We start from the raw sequence: 17,013 nt of genomic DNA, 5'->3' as shown, positions 1-17,013 counted from the left end.
GGACAAGTACTTTCTTCTTTGTGACGAGTTTGATCAACAGGTGGGCGACAGTTAGTTTATCAGATGACTTCAACGACAAAGACCCAATTTTCTTGGCGTCTCCGATTGCTCAAACGTGATTACAATGAAGTAATAATAATGTTGTTTTCAGTTCTATCTCGCTGGTAACTTTCAGGTCTTACCGACATCCAAGTCAATGGTTACATAACAGAGATCTCAACTGGATATGAGTACCATAACCAACTATTGTAATACATTTGGACTTTCATCGTACAGTCGCAAAAGATATATCCTCAACATTTTTGTGCCTCAACTAAATTTCTTTTTTTTTTTTTAAATTGAAAAAATTGCGTCAATTGCACATCACATATTACTGATATGAAATTTTAGTCCTTCAAAATCGAAATGAGCGATTTTAGTTCCTAATACATTAAAAAAAAGGCCAACTTTTGATCTTTGGCAATCTTTGCTGTTGAATTTTGACTAGAATAAATCATGGACGCATCATGTGACGAATTTGTAAAGGATAAATCTGAAAAAATCACTTAATTATTGTTCCAAAATCTCACTTAATTCACCATTTCCTCTAATCCTTCTCCACCGAAACCCTAATTTCAAAAATTTGCTTTAGTTAACAACGGTGAATCTCTGTGGAGAACTTTGTGGTTGCACATCTATCGTGCATGTGATTCTTTGTAGGAGTGGGAACATGTTTAATCTATTTAATTTGATTTTGGTTGAGTTTTGAGGAAAGAATCGGGCTTAATTATCAAAAGCCGTTCTGGGAGTTTTTTTTTTTTTCTAGTTAATTTTACGGTGTAATGGGTTGGGGAAATGTTCATGTTGCTGTTATGAAACTTTTTGCAAGATGAATGGGCTTTCGTTGCATATTTTGTCATATTTCACTCTTTTGAGTGTATGCTTCGATTGAAAATGACATTCTCTTATTTGTGAGAAATCTGGTTCAAATTTATGATGGGTTTTGATCTATAGGATCTAAGAAATCATTATTGTAAGTGTAATTTGACTGCAACTTTGTTTGAGCATTGTGGTAAAATTAGAGTAGGGAATTTGAGGTTTTGGATTTGTTTATTCAATCCTTTGATTTGTGTTTACGTGGAGGTGGTGATTTTGGGTTCGATTTGAAGTTTGGCTAGAAATAACTTTCTGAAAAGTTAGGCTAGAAACCAACAGGAAAGATGACGCATTTGACTAAATCGACAAAATTTGACTCGGAAGGAAGCTGACTAGGGAACAAAAACGAGCAATTTTTTTTTGTTATTTATTAGGAATTAAAATCCCTGGTTTCACTTTTGAAGAACTAAAAATTTCATGTCAATAAATATGAAGTACGTTTGATGCAAATTCTCTTTCTTAAATCCACGCCTCAATTAATTGGTAGGACGACACCACGCGCGCGCGAGAAGAGAGTATGATGATCGAGATTGCCTTTGCCTTTTGCCACCAAAAAGGATATCAAACTTGTTAGTATATGATGGTTTCGAGTTTTAAATCCTCCCCCAACAGGTCATGTTGCAGGATTTTTTTACACAAATGTATATATTAATCTTCATCCCAAACTGCAATGGATTCACACAAAAGTTGGCCTGTCAATGACAGGGCCTAGATTAAGGAAAAACACTGTACTAAAAAGCTTAGAAATTTGGTACCACTAGTCATTAAAATACGAAACTTGCTGATGCAGATTATGATGTTTACTTCCTTGGAGGGAGACAGTACTTTGTGTACGCTATATATATATATATATATATATATATGGTTATTGATCACTTAATCAAGACTATATATATTGCTAACAAAACAAAATTTGTCATTACCAGTAATGATGGTAGTGATAAAGATCTAAAGATCGTATTAAGAAGAAGATGGAAAGTGATATGATGAGCAAGATAAAAAAGGAGGATGAAACATGATGATAATAGGGTGCAAGTTGCTTTTTTCTTATTACATTTTGATGACAAAAAAGTGCATGCTGCACTCTGGACTGGAGTTTCCTCGGGTAAGCAATGATCCCATCTTCAGATCTAAAAGCATCCAATTTCGAGATATTTTCAGTACAATATGATTAGTTTTGTCTCGTCATATTGCTGGGAAGGGAGGACTGGGCCACAGGTGATGCCGTCCTGGTACACGAGGGGGGAACAGAAAGTGCAGCGCTGCAGTCCTGACAATGTAAGTTCAGGATTGAACAAGGGCAACCGTCCAGGAACTTTTGATGGCATGGCTTTGCTTATGCAACAAAATATGGCAGTTTGGCTTAGATAATCGGAATATTTTCATAATGGAAAATTCGTTCGAAACAATCCTCACATTTTAGAAAATTACTTTTTACATCCCTTACTTTTAAAAATATACTTTTATGTCCCTTACGAACTTTCATTAGTTAAATTTGATCCCTATTTAGGTTTCCGACTAGTTTTTGGTGAAATTCACCACGTTCCTGGCTTGTAATCATTTTTTAAGGGCAAAATTGTCAAATCAAAGTTTACATAATCCGATACATAGTCTCTCACATTTCACAAAATGAATTTTTTTCATCCCTCATATTTTGCAAAATAAAATTTTTCATCTCTCATTGATTATGTGTATGAATAACTTTTTTTTAAAACTAATATATATATCTATTTGATTTCACCTGAACAATATGAATAGCATGTAACATATCTCTGTTTGATTTCGCCTGGACATATTGTTCAAGTGAAATTAAAATAGATATATATAAAGATTTAAAAAAATTATTAGTTTTTTACTCATGTTCATTCTTTTTACTAAAAAATTGAAAACAAATAAAATATTTAATTCTAAATATTATCAAGCATTTATATCAAATTAAACTTGGACAGAAAAAATAAACAAAGGAAAAGTATAACAAAATGAAGTAAGTGATTGACACTTTTAAATTTTAAGATAATCATAAGGTAAAAAATTCAATTGTTTGTCTTAACGGTAGTGAGTAAAAATTTCAGATTTAAATTGTAATTTATTTGCATGACTATAGAATTCGAATTAACACCGATCAATTAGATGGTCTTATTACACAACTTAATAAATGAATTATTACCAAAATAGAAAAGGTTATAATATTGAATAAATTTACATGGTGAAATCAAATATTAATATATATATATATGGGTTTAAAATAAAATTATTAGATTTACAACTACAATTAGTCTGTTTAGGTGAAATCAAATAGAGATATATTACATACTATTAGTACTGTTCAGGTGAAATTAAATAGATATATACATAAATTTTAAAAAAAAACTATTCGTATACATGGTCAATAAGAGATGAAAAAATTTATTTTGTGAAATATGAGGAATGAAAAAATTTATTTTGTAAAATGTAAGAGACGAAACAATTCATTTTGTGAAATTTAAGGCACTATGGATGGATTATGTAAATTTTAATTTGATAATTTTACCCCTAAAAAATAATCACATGTAAGGCACGTAATAAATTCCGGCCAAAAACTAGTCAGAAACCTAGATAGGGACCAAATTTGATCAATGTGAATTTATAAGGGACATAAAATTATACTTTTAAAACTGAAGGACAAAAAAAGTCATTTTACAAAATATAAGTGATATTTTGAACGATTTTCCCTTTTCATAAACCAAACCTCCCCAAATTTCCGATTATATCATTGACCTCCTTCAAAATTTCAAAATTTACACTAACATTACTTGAGATTAATTATCTTGTAACATTTAGATCCAATCAATAATTAACAAGTGATATTAGAAGAGAGAAAATAAAATGATTCCATCATTAGCCCTATTTTACTACATTATTTAATTAATTCAATACCAAACCACACATTAAAGAAAAACACTAAAATGTGTTGTTTATTATTAGGGATTAAAATTAGTTGTTAAGATTTTTATAATATTAAAGTTTGCTCTTAGTAATATTTTGGTTACAAATTTTTTTAATTATTTGTTGTTAATCTTGTTTGACAATGGATTTGTCTATCCAATCGCACTCAGGCTGTTTTTTGTTTCCTTTTCTTTTTCAATAGTTACACCATTATTACGCCTTTATGGAGTAGATAAACCATTATTACACTTTTAAGCACCATAATGACTAACCAACAATGTGACAACTGCCTATATGGATAAGAAAACTGATGTAGCATTGACGAAGGGCATAACTTCGCACATTTCACTTTCAAAGTCTTCCCTAGTTCGAACTTTGAAACTGGAACCTTTAATTAATATTGTAACAGTGTGCAATATGCAAGTAAAGCTCAGCTGCAACCAACGATTCTTAGAGTATCTAGATACCAAGAGAGGCTTAACACTCTATTTAGGTGTAGGTCAAGGAATCGAATTTATTGCCCTGTATTCCAAAATCCAGAGCTTCCTGGAATATTTTGCCAATGGATGTGTAGACACCTATCTGGACCAGTAGTGATTCAGTCCCCTGGATCTTCCTTCTGATTCCGTTGGATCGCCCCCCTCCTTATAGTACAAAGTAGAAATAGGCTCTCCATAGTATAGAATAGGAATAGGTATATCTTGTCCAAAAAAAAAGAAGAAAACTCAGCTGCATTTGGCATAATCAAAGGTGCCATTACGTGATGATCTTGATGGAAGTAATTAACTAAGAAGAGAATAAATGAGAAAACTTCAAATCACCCATGGTGACCTGCAAATAGTTTTATCTATTAATTAATTAAAGATATCTCTTACTTTATATTTAAAAAAGAAAAAAAAAAGTCAAACCATCGTAATACTTGAAGAAGTGACGTGAAAACAATGGTGGCGCTTCCCTTCAAGATCAAACTAGTGTTGTTGCTTGCCTAGGGCTACTTTGGGTTTCTCAATTTTCTCCTAAGAGAATCTTTAAAGTTAGTTTGAGGTCATGATTAGTTGGTTGAAAAATCAAATTAGTAGTGGCCAAAAGTGGGATAGACAAAGCCATATTTATTTACACGGTGACCACTATAAAATGTATTTAGTCAACCCATTATCCGCATCCACTCAACAAAAAAAAAAAAAGCAAGTGGATGAATGAAAATTATAAAAATGAAGGATTTAAATTGGGTAGTAGATTCATATGGCTGTAGGGGCGTAATCGAGATTAATCAAATCAAATACTTAGTGTTTAATTTTGTTTGATTATTTTATATGAGTTTAAAATTTTGCTCAAATTTGACTTATTTATTTAATGAATTGAATTTGAATGAGTTTATTTTTATCAAGTTTAAAAATTATTGAACATAAACTACTATTCAACCCTGGTGTGACTAATTGGCCAACCAAATTTGAACGAACTCCTACAAAGTTGAACTCGATTCAAATATCGATTAGTTTGATTCATCCTTCTGCCCTACATGCTGTTCTTATTCATTATCAATAGTATAACAATCAAAATATTTCTTAAATCTTAGTCAAACCGTGATATTAAACTCACCCACAAGATTCCTTCATTTCTATTACTTAGCATCCAAGAAGACTGGTTTATAAAATACTTAAGTTAATAATTCACTTTTTAATAACAACCAATTTGTACTCCTTGCTAGTGCAAAATAGATTTTACACAAGTACATCTTCTAATTTCGCATTCATTAACAGATAAAAGTCATAAAGGAAAAACTAAACTAAACTGCATTTTTGGTTTTATCTTGCTTTTTTCCCTTTTTTTTAAAATTTTTACTTGATCATATTCATACCCCTTCTCGTCTTTCTTTGACTCCATTGTAAGCATTCTGAGCCCTTGAAAAGTACATATTGGAGCAACTTGTATTGGGCTGAGTTTCCTTAAAATTATTTGTTGGGCTCATTTAATGCATCAAAGGGGATTGAAGGAACCTTTTCAATTTAGTCAGTCTGGCTAGAAAAGCAGTGTACTCCCATAATGCCAGTTGAAACCTGGAGAAGCCCAATCCAAGTAATCAAGTTTTGTCAAAAGCAGAAAAGGCCAATCCAAGAAGTTTTAACTCTTTTTTTTTTTTTCAAAGATAGATAATTAATTAGCACACCCTCAGGAAAGACTGGCCTAAACAATCTAAGGGGACCCACCAAACTTCCACGTCCAGCTAATTAGTAACTGGTCGAGAAGCCTGGAGACTTTAAACCCAGGATAAATACCCCACAATCTTCCGATGTGGGATGGAAGAAGTTTTAACTCATGTCTTCATATTTTCATTGGAGAATAATTGAGTGGGGATTTGCTGATGTGGCATAGCTGAATTAGCTTAAAGGATTTATTCTGGTATACTATTTTACTCTTTTAGATACACATGGAGACGTGCAAAGTGAGCATCAAGATCTCAAGATGCGACGTTAGAAAATACAAATATTGATAATTTAATTTAATTGGAATGCAACGAATTCATGAGTTATGTATTTTTTAAAAAAAAGATCTAAATTGCTTGGGCTAATTACATCCAAACTTGAATATCTTGGGAAACTTTGTTCGTATGCCTCTCCATTTGATTAATCTTTTTCAATTCTGTGTCAAATGATTCGATGGGGTTTGAAAATCTAGGCTACGAGAAATGCTCTATCATCGAACAATTGGAATTTGACGAATGCGGTGAGAGGCTAAGTCAAGGTGATGTGTGCAAGAAAAAACTTTCTTCAACGGTGAGTTAGGATTGCGCTATTTTTTGAAATTTTTGTAGAAAATGTATTATGGTAATTTAATATATGTGGAGTAAAAAAATAATTAAAATATATATTTATGAAAAATATAAATTTTTTTTGATAAAAGACTGCAATCCAAAACACCAACTTCACTATCTGTCTATCCGATGACGATTAGGTACTTACTTGTCTACGAAATTAGTTTCTTCCGCTATAACTTTTGGTGTAGTAAATGATATGGGCTCTCTCAAAAAAAAAAAAAAAAATTAGGACGGTCCATCCTTCCTTCTAAAGCAAGACAAGACATGGAATGTCTCAATTTTATTTATTTTTTTAGATGCTAATATCTTGAAATCGAAGCTAAAGAGGGGAAATTCTGACAGAATTTTAGTCAATTATTCAATGCCGTGCAAGGGATTCGTTTGACACTGGAAATTGCCACTTATAATATAATATATGTCGAAGTCAATAAAGGAAGGGTATTGCACGTAAGTCACCAAAAATTTGTAAGATGTAGCCTCGTGGCATGGATGATTGGTTCAATTCCAAGTTTTGTCAAATGCAATTAGCAGCCTGCAGTTTGACCAACAATTAGTACATTTTATCAATCCGATTCTGCCGGCAAGATCGACCATTTAATTTAGTGGAACTCTTCATTCTTCAATTCCAAGTTTTAATTTAGCGGATTTCTCTAATTACTTGCTTCTCTCTAATTAACTCTCCATTAATTAGTTAAACGATTAAAATCCTAAGAACATTAAATCAATACATATCCAACTCGATCTTAAAAAGTAGAGAGGTTTTAGATTTTAAATTGTCCTTTCAATCTTAAAGAGAAATTAACATTATGGCCCTTAGAAATCTCCAATTTTATGCCTTCAATCACTCATGTCATATTGATGAGAAAAAGTAAGAATAAAAAATATGGATACAAGAATAACTCACAGCCAAATTAAATTTTTTTTATTCAAAAAAATTAATATTGAATAAAAGAATATCTGCACAGTGACCCATGCATGCATATAATTATAATCAAGGCAACTAAATAAAATAACTTTCCAAGTCAACAAATGTGGACGTGCAACTAATTAATAACAATTATTTCCAGGCGGTGGCACCCGGGCAAGTTTGGCCGCCTTGGCCATCGGAGCCACTCACGATAACATTCGGGGTCTTGACTTTGAACCGCTGAGGCCGCCTTGGCGACCCGACGCTCAAGCTTCTCTGCATGGTTCGATGCTTGGCTTTATCCTTGTTCTTCCGCAACATCGCCCCAATCTTATCAAATACATCGGTGAATTCCTCGTGCTTCTCGGGGAAGATTTTCTCGAAGAAATCCTCTCGTTTCACGTAGATTTCCTGGTAGAACGATTCCAGCAGCATCATCAGTCTTTGATCAACCCTTTTCCCAGACTTCCACCTTATCATGTAAGGTCTAGTACTATCCCCGTCGCCGCCGTCGAAATCCCCACCGTGATCCCAGCCGCTTTGTTGGGCAGAATCATCACCATTCCCGAATCTGGAATATGAAAAACTGCCGGCGTTTGATACCATGTTGTAGGCCACGGGGCTAGCGCATTCGTTTTGTGGACGAGGGTACCCGAAACCATAGATGGAAGAATTAGGAGGTTGAATCAATTGGGATGGCCTTGAACTTGATGATGATGATGATGAAGAGCAGCCAGCTCCTCTTTCGTCCCTCAACATTTTGTTTTTTCCGCTGGATTTAATCCACAAAAAAAATGTTGAAGATGGGATTGGAATGGAGACTCGGTTAGTGATTGCGTCTGTGTGTGTTTGTACTTTGTAGGGATGGAGAAATATTTGAGAAATAAATTGGGAGCTGAGATGGGGTATTTATATGTAATGGAATACTTGTCGTTGTAGTACAAGAACATTCAAAAGCCTGCGCTGACTGGGTGGTCATACCGCTGAGCTTTGACGCGTGGCTGACTATTATAACTAAGAACTGAGGAAGGTAGCTTCCTGTAATTTACTACATTCCATTTAAGGTATTGGTTTGGGTTGGCGAGTTTGAACCATTCAATTCAATCAGCCGTTTTGCCAATTTTGTACATTTTATCAAGTAATCGGACCCATTCTAAACTAAACTTGTGGTTTTATTGCTTGACCAAGTATAACTTCTTGTTGCTTTCACGAAAACCAAGAACCATGGTAACCCGTATAAACGATAGAGGAAACGTAGAATAGAATTTTGCAGAAAAGGGTAAGAAGCATCCTAGCAGACAGTCATACTATCTAGGATTTTTTCCTTTTAATTTTAACTTACCGAATAAAAAAAAAAGAACTTTTCAATTTGTTTGATTTGTCTTCGTCGCTGAGTAAGAAGTCCTGCCAAATCAGGTTGCAAAGAAGGTGCTAATGCCATGCATTGACTAGGGAAATTTAGGAAATCGAGGAGGGAAGATTTTCTTGTCATCAGAAAAATTAGGAATGGAGAATTTTTTTTTTTTTTTTTTTGTGGAAAAATGACCAATTTCGTCCCTAAACTTTTTAATAGTATCAATTTGATCCCTACTTAATTTTTTGGCCAATTTAATCCCTATATTTATTTGTCGACTCCAATTGACGAACGTTACGGCGGCGCCACCATGTAATTTCGATCAAACTTCTAATTGAGCACCTATGCAGGTGTATTTTGAATACTTCACTGATAGGGTTGTAAGATAAGAAGTAAAAATCGAAGGGAGAATTCAATTGTAATCCTAGTGTTTTTGATAAAAAGAAATATCTGCTCGGTATCCCAAATTTTCCAAAGTGGTGTACAAAATCATTGCAGTGAAATGCATCCAAGGAGGAGTTGGGACAAAGCATCCTCAAGCTCACGATGTAATGATCAAGTCCTGAAGAGCGTTGGCGTCGGGTTGAATGGTTCAAAATTAGAATGCCTAATTTACGAAGGAAATGACGAATATTATAATGGAGACAAAATTGTGCTATTAACATAGCAAATCAAAGAGATTTAAGTGGTTCAACTTACTCAATTTGCTTGACCCCTCTTTCTCAAAATTTCTTCTTTCGTGCCTTTCGTCGCTTACTACCTCCATCCTTTGATTTCCTACGCCGTTACATTTCCTTATTCATCATGATTTCAGTCGATTTTGTTCAACACATCATTCACTAAAGCTCTGGGTTTTTGAAAGAAAAATTTGATGTTTCGGGTTTGGGTGTTTCTCACTGATAAAATGTACCGGTAAATTTTCGTTTCGAATTTTACTTCTTATCTTTCAACCCCATCAATGAAGTACTCGAAATACCCCTGCTTAGGTGTTCAATTAGAAACTTCATCGAAATTACATGGTGACGCCGTCGCAACATTCTTCAATTTGAACCGAAAAATAAGTATAGAAATTAAATTGGCCAAAAAAATTAAGCAAGGATCAAATTGACACTATAAAAAAGTTTAGGGATGAAATTGACCGTTTATTTCACTTTTTTTTAACCTTAATTTTAACGTGTACCTAAAGCATAGAGGCCGCATGCTTCAGAGTTGCTCCTCAATGAGAAGTTCACCTCTACGGCAAGCCATGTAATGTACTGTATACCCAAACCATCGTGACAGGTGGAGAGACCTTAGCGAAAAAGTTTTTTTTTTTTATTTTTTTTGAAGGAACCTTAACCAAAAAGTTAAAAAGCATGTAAAAGCATGAAATAAACATTAAACAAGAGATCTACAATAAAAATTCATACACCAAACTACCCCACGTAAAATCGGTAGAGTAGTTGAGGTCCTGAAGAATCAGATCCCATATTGCCCCTTAACATTGCATTGCTATTTGTACATATTTGGTCTAATATGATCATCATAAAAGGAAAAGCGAGCAGGAGAAGGCGTCCCCAATTCCACGCTTGGAACATATCTTGAAAGTCTTTCATTACCAGGTACTTGTGGACGCACCTCTTGGTAGAATGGGTAGGTTGGATAGGCGTATCTACTGGGAATGAGAAGTGCTCCATTCGTTTGAGGATCAAGATAGTTGGATCTACCAGAAGAGGATAGACCGGCTTCCAAAGCTGGTTCAAACACTGGCCCAGATGCAGGAACTCCTGGTCGGATCTCTGTAAATGGCATTGCTGAAGCATGTAAACCTGATGCACCCAGCGTGTACGAGGGAGTGGGTCTATGAGCTCCAGAACTGCTGTCCGAATAAGGGGTAGTGTCAAAGTGATTGCCAACAAATGCAATTGATCTAGATTCTGCAAGAGAGCTGTTCGCGAACCACCCAGGAACAGGTTCAGGATAAGAATTTGCTAAACTGAGTGCTGTATTTGAACTCAGGTAGTTTACTTTTGCACTTCCTTCAAGTTGAAAATCAGTTGGCAACCGAAAAAGCCCAGGACATCCAACGGGAACATCCACTTTTCCCCCAGTTAAATTGTTGCCAGGAAAAGAGGGTTCAACACCATTGCCAGACGGTCCACCTTCTAATAGTGGCATACCATGAAGCTTCTGGTTTAATGATGACTTAGCTTGTTGAAGTGCCTCAAGGACAGATTCTAAGTCACTGGAGGACTTTTGGGGCATCAAAGCAAGTTCCTTGTGGCTCCCTGAACTTTCTCCATGGTTTGGAGATGGGAAAGGAACATGGACAGAGGGATTCCCATAAGAACCATCAGACAAATATGTACGGCTGCTTCTTGAAGGTGTGGTATCAACATTTCCCGGAACCCCTTGGCTAAGAGACCCCTTTGACGTAGGAAATGCATATTCTGATGACGAGGATCCATGAGCAACCAAGCTGCTGGTTTTTTGCTCCTGTACATATCCAGTCTCAGAATGCGGAGGGATTAGCAAATCTTTGGAAACTTTTGGTTCCGTCTCCGAAGTGAAGCAAGTTTTGGCAACTTCCAAGTCTGATTGTTGGTTTACAGAATTTCTTATTCCGGCAGGAGATGATTGCCCTGATGCCTTCACCTCTTCTCTTTCCTCAGTTACATCTGAGCGGTTCCCAGGGTCACAGGAGTCCTGATGGGTCATCAAAAGGATTAGAGCTCAGAAATACACCAAAATATTATGGAAAATGGTTCAAATTAATTTATACATATCAGCTCTGTGAAGAAGCACATTAAATTGACCAAAAATAATAGAAAACAATTAATAATATAATGGGAGTAAAGCACACCATGAAACCCCTAGACCCAGAGTTGGCACGGTTCACAATTCTAAACATTTTCAGAGCTAGTCTAACAGCTAAATAATGCTACCAGCTTCAATTAGTTTTTGAAAGAGAAGCAACAAAGTGTTCCAAGTACCTAATCAATCTTATAGATCCAACAAGTTACTTTCAACAAGATTCATATTTGACAAGAAAAGATGCTTGGTTGATACACAGCCAAACTTGAAGGTACAGCACAGTCTGTTTTACTTGAGTGGAATAGAAGTTTTATTGGAAAGTGGTACCATGATCAGCACCCTTTTTGGAAGATGTTAGCAGTTGACATCCATACAGATATCAATTAGTAGCATTGTTGGCATGTGCCAGATAGCAACACAAACAGAACATTTCAAGGATGGTTTAAAAAGAACTTTGTATCCTGATCAAAATTTATAAGATATACCACCACACAGCTGCTGTTCTCTCTGACCTTCTCTTCCCACTCTCCCTGGGCTGTGTCTTCTTCATATTGCTCTTCAAGTTGTGCTTGATGTTGTAAGACACTTTTGAAGTCATCATCTTGTCCACTTCTACTAGAATAGTCATCTGCAATTCTATTTTCTGACAACCCTGAAACTAGAGTCTCCTTTATATCTTTTGCACCATTGTTTATAGGTTGTTTAATATCAGCACAATTTGGACAGGCTTGGGAGCTTGTATCTACTGTTTTTCCTTGAGAACCATGCGTATTATCATCATCATGTGAGTCCTCAGCCACAGATCTAAAAATACAAGAGTAAAAGTAAGAAGATCCACCTGTATTTCATTGGTTTTGATCATTCAGAAGCCACTGGATAATGTTGGAAGTTTCACGAACACATAATTCAAAGTCAAGACTACCATAGTTAAAAAGTTAAAAGTTTCAAAACGTTGTTTTTCAGCCTTTTCATTTGGTGAAATTTTTTGTCAAAGTAAAGCAAGTTAACTCACAGCAAGAACTGTTTACCAAGGCTTAGGGAAGAGTTTTATTACTCTTTGACATGCAAATTTTTCAATGGGACATCTTGTTGGAAATAGTCAGTGATAAATCCCACATTGAAAGCATGTGAAGTATGGAAGAGGTTTATAATCAAGTGCACACCTATTCAAATCAATTTGGATGGTAGGAAATTTTGGAGGGAAACTTCAAAATTGCACATGCATTTGTCATGTTGACAATTAAATTAAAATATAAATTTAATGGTCAAAAGATTTTTAATTAATTTCATTTTAATATTTCTTCTTAACTAAACGGTTTCCTTTTAAGGGTTGTATCTGATGATACAACGCATACAACCGTTAAGTGTCCATTCATTTTTAAAAGGTACCTATTCATGAAGAAATATGTTTCCAAAAGACATGACATTTCTTTTGGGGTATCTGAACGTTATAAATAAGAATGCCCAGATAACAGAAAACTCACTTTTTTACTTCTGATTTTCCTATTCTTCTACTTTGTTCAAAACAATATTCTCTAAACTGTTTTTTGGGAGAATTTCTGCATACTACTGTGTCGAAATTCTGGTTGGCTTTATTATTCCTAGAGGGAATTGCTGCAAACCCGGTAGTAGAATAGTGGGGGCAAATTTCCTTAAAGAAAGTGAATTTTCACGTCAAAGCCGTTTTCTGTTGTTGTAGTTATTACTGTTTTACTAACACATCTGACTAGCAACATAGATCTTTAAGCTTAACAAAAGGCCCAAGATCTCTGGCTTCTTCAGATACAAAATCCAAGGAATCTCAGAAATTTAATTAAGAAATAAAGAGAGGGATGGAGACTAACCTTGCTTCCCTCCGTCTTATCCGTCGACATGATTTACCAATGCGTTTTGGCAAAGAACTATTTGAAGCAAAAGTAGAACATCTTCTCCTGACAGTCTCTGTGTATTTCTTCCTTTCAAGAGAATGCAGAGAATCCTTACTACTTTTCCAAGACAAACTTGGACCAGTAGAACGAGAAGAGTCAATCTCAGAACTTGAACACGAGTCCATATCACGTCTTCTCACTTGAAAATTGCTCAAGGTTTCTTTCATCTTTTCTGAATCATTACTAGCCTTGGAATCACTGATGACGGTTTCTTGGTCAGAGTTTGAATCAAAGGCCTCTGAAGCATCACTTATCCCATTGCTCTCCAAAATGGCAAGAACATCTGCCGTGGCCTTCTCAGCTTTCTTCCTTTGCAAAGACACTAGCTTTAACTGCTCTTCCAGTTCTAATACCTATACATTCATGATATTTAGACAAAAAACCAAAATTTAAAATGATCAAGAATAAGGGTAAAAGGGTGCATGTGTGAGAGTGTGAGAGAGGGGGCAAATTTTGTAACATATGCAGGCTTACCCTCTTTGCAAGCTCATCAGCCCTCTGCCTTGATGTTTTTGACATAGCCCTCTCAGACAGCAATCTTGCCCTCAGAGATTCAATAGTCATTGAAGTCAAATCTTCCAGGCCGCCATTATTTCTGGTTATTTAACATTCAAACAAAAAATCAGAATCAATCAAATGTGACATCCATCGCCGGAAGTTAAGTTGTTTGAATAATATAAAAAGATTATGTTAATTCAGTATCCCAAATGGGCCAAATTCTTTATAACATGTCCAACACTAGAATAACGAATAAACTCCTGACACAACAAGGGTACAGATAACTTTGAACTAACTTCTTTGACTAAGGCTCAGATATATTACTCTAACAGCCTATGCTCTATTTTATTGGTGTTCCTCAAATATTCTCAAGCTAAATGGGATCAAACTTCTGCATGGCTCCTTAAGGATTTTTAGTACACGCTGCATAGCAAGAGGGACTGACAGAGGATGCTCAAGGGTAAGAAGTTAAAAAGCAGCCAGTAAACACAATACAGATCTAAAGATCTTTTGCTAGTTTCTGCTGCTCCTGTAAGATGTAACTAACTGTCCTCAAATTTGATAGAAGTCTCAAGTCTTACTGCAGAATGTAGATATGGCTAGAAGAGCCAAGTCATCAACAATATTTTTGAATAAAAATGTCTCCTTTTCCAGCTAGTTATTTTCTTCATGTCATCACACTTTGATGAATTTTCTAACGTAGCCTTTTATTTGCCATGTCACTGACAAAGAATTTCTCTCATTGTCCATTGCTTCACCATCATAAAAAAGACCAGAAAATTGATCTGTATCATTTAGAACTTGGTCCAAAATTATACATCATTGAGCAATATGATGACCAGTGGTATAAATGTCAAAACAAAACAACACTATAATTTTTTCTACCTCCTACCATTTTTCCATGGGGGTGTGATCCCATCATAAGCCCAAGCACAGCAAGATCTTCTTATACCTCAGAATGATTGTGTACTTTATCATGAAATAAGAAAGTTGACAACTTTCACATTCTATTCAGAACCAGTGAAAGTAAAATTGTGAACTTTTGCTAAGATATGCACTCTAGTGGAGTATTACCGTACCAGGCCGAGCTTATTCACTTTTACATTAACTACTAGACACCCAATAAGAATATCTGATGACAACAGTGTTCCAACAAGCAAGAAAAATTGTTACATTAAATCAATTAGGAAGATGCAGTGTTTCGCCAAAGTCTATTCCAGATCTTTTAGATATCTTGTAGAGGCCCAAAAAGTCGTACCTTAAATTCGAGTCATTTCACTAACTTCCCAAATTGACATAAATAACCAATTCGAACATGATGTTTAAATTTTAACCATATCTCCAGATGACTGATCAGTTTGATGCCGCACTGCAAGCAAGCATACAATTATTTCAACAATAGAAACCGCCACATCTAGTATCCTGCTAGGTACCTATATTCTTCACTTAGCCATACTGTACCACCCAATCAAAGGCTCCTTCTTTTCTTCTTCTTCTTCTCTCAACGGCTATTACTCACAATAAATCCAATGCAATTGAAGCTAAACTAGCATAGAAATGCTCCAAGAATATCGGAATTAAACAAAAATCAGAACCTTTTGTTCTCAAATTACAAAATTCACAAAAACCGATAAGCAGAAGTACCTCTGATCTTGATCTTCATTGACTGAACTCGACATTTTCAATTTTTTTCCCAAAAGTTCAAAATCCCAGATTCTGCAACAGTATTAAACATCAAAGCTAAAAACAATCGCCACAAAAACAAGAAGCCCCAGAAGTAGAAACGATCAAGAGTTCCATACTAAGCCAGCAGATTAATAATAACCCGCTAAAATTCAACAAAACTAAACAAAAACCATAAAAAATGGGGCAGAAAAAGACTAAAGGATAAGCTTCAAGAAGTTTCTACCTTAAGAAGTACGCTGACTTGACTTGAGTTGAAATAAAGAGTGGGTCTTCAGTCTTCTTTTCATTCTTCTTTGGCGTTCTGTGTAATACTCCTACTAGGTGTGTGTGTGAGATTCAGTGGAGGGTAGCTTGGGGATTGATGAAATAGGAGGCTTCCATTCTAGTACACAATTTTTATATCAAAACAAGCTAAACCGATCCTGATCCGGGTCTGAGCAGGCTCAGCTTCTGGGGAGAACGGAACGGAGGAGGGGCAGGGACGGTTCCTGGCAGTTTACGGTCAAGATTTGATAAAAAAAAATTGTAAGGTTTAGATTTTAATATGTATGGGACTCATAAAATCTTATTCTAAAATTATACGTGATTGAAACAAAAAGAGTTACGCCGTATGTAAGGTCCAGAAGCAACCGTTCCAGCCTCGGGTCTGAACGGAACAGGGACGGTTACTACAATAAATTGTTTGTTCAAAATTTATTTATTTGCATTACAAACATATTTTTTAATATATTTTTTTATCTTACGTCACATCATAAAAAAATTATACTATATACATAATTTATTACAATAATTATTACAAAAAAATATTATACTAATTATTTCAAATAATATTACAAATAATCTACTATTTGAGACTCAATTATACTATGTACATAATTTTTAATGTTATGGGTAGGGTTTATAAAATTTGTTCTATATTTATTTTGTGTTTAAAGTAATTTATATTCTGAAAAAATAAATATATATTTTGTTGAATTAGACAAAACTATTTTAAAACGATTGAATTGACAGCCATTCCATTCCTAATTTTGCTTGTAGGAATTTAGATTCTTTGCAATCACAACCATTACTGTGATTTAAAACCACGTTTAATCTCAAACATTCAATTTTAGATCACATCATTTATCGCCTTGAATTTCAATAAGTAACAAAAATTGTATGTCTTAATATCTGTATTAATTAGTTTAGTGAC

General features: G+C 34.8%; 1 protein-coding gene across 2 annotated transcripts; it reads right to left on the bottom strand.

The window, feature by feature from the left end:
• Positions 1 to 10,262: 10,262 nt before the first annotated feature.
• LOC113730702 (uncharacterized) lies at positions 10,263 to 16,185 on the bottom strand. Of its 2 annotated transcripts, none has more exons than XM_027255568.2 (6): positions 16,045 to 16,185; positions 15,780 to 15,851; positions 14,112 to 14,232; positions 13,554 to 13,990; positions 12,195 to 12,513; positions 10,263 to 11,601 (listed from the first exon to the last, which is right to left on the bottom strand). In XM_027255568.2, the coding sequence occupies exons 2-6, from the start codon at positions 15,812 to 15,814 to the stop codon at positions 10,408 to 10,410; spliced, it is 2,106 nt and encodes a 701-aa protein (XP_027111369.1). In that variant the 5' UTR covers positions 15,815 to 15,851; positions 16,045 to 16,185; the 3' UTR covers positions 10,263 to 10,407. The 2 variants fall into 2 exon arrangements, with proteins under 2 accessions (XP_027111369.1, XP_027111371.1); XM_027255570.2 differs by having other exon boundaries at positions 12,222 to 12,513.
• Between the last annotated feature and the right edge of the window lie 828 nt (positions 16,186 to 17,013).

The sequence above is a fragment of the Coffea arabica genome, chromosome 2e (genome assembly GCF_036785885.1).
Source record: "Coffea arabica cultivar ET-39 chromosome 2e, Coffea Arabica ET-39 HiFi, whole genome shotgun sequence".
NCBI classification, from domain to species: Eukaryota; Viridiplantae; Streptophyta; class Magnoliopsida; order Gentianales; family Rubiaceae; genus Coffea; species Coffea arabica.
Note: the sequence above shows the minus strand (reverse complement) of the source record. Positions and strands in the feature narration are given on the sequence as shown.

Excerpts from the sequence above, each read along its gene's own strand:
- LOC113730702 (XM_027255568.2), bottom strand. The coding sequence starts at position 15,814 with ATGTCGAGTTCAGTCAATGAAGATCAAGATCAGAG. Across the intron at positions 13,991-14,111 it reads CTGATGAGCTTGCAAAGAGG|GTATTAGAACTGGAAGAGCA; the intron begins GTAAGCCTGCAT and ends ATGAATGTATAG. Across the intron at positions 11,602-12,194 it reads AGAACAGCAGCTGTGTGGTG|GACTCCTGTGACCCTGGGAA; the intron begins GTATATCTTATA and ends ATGACCCATCAG.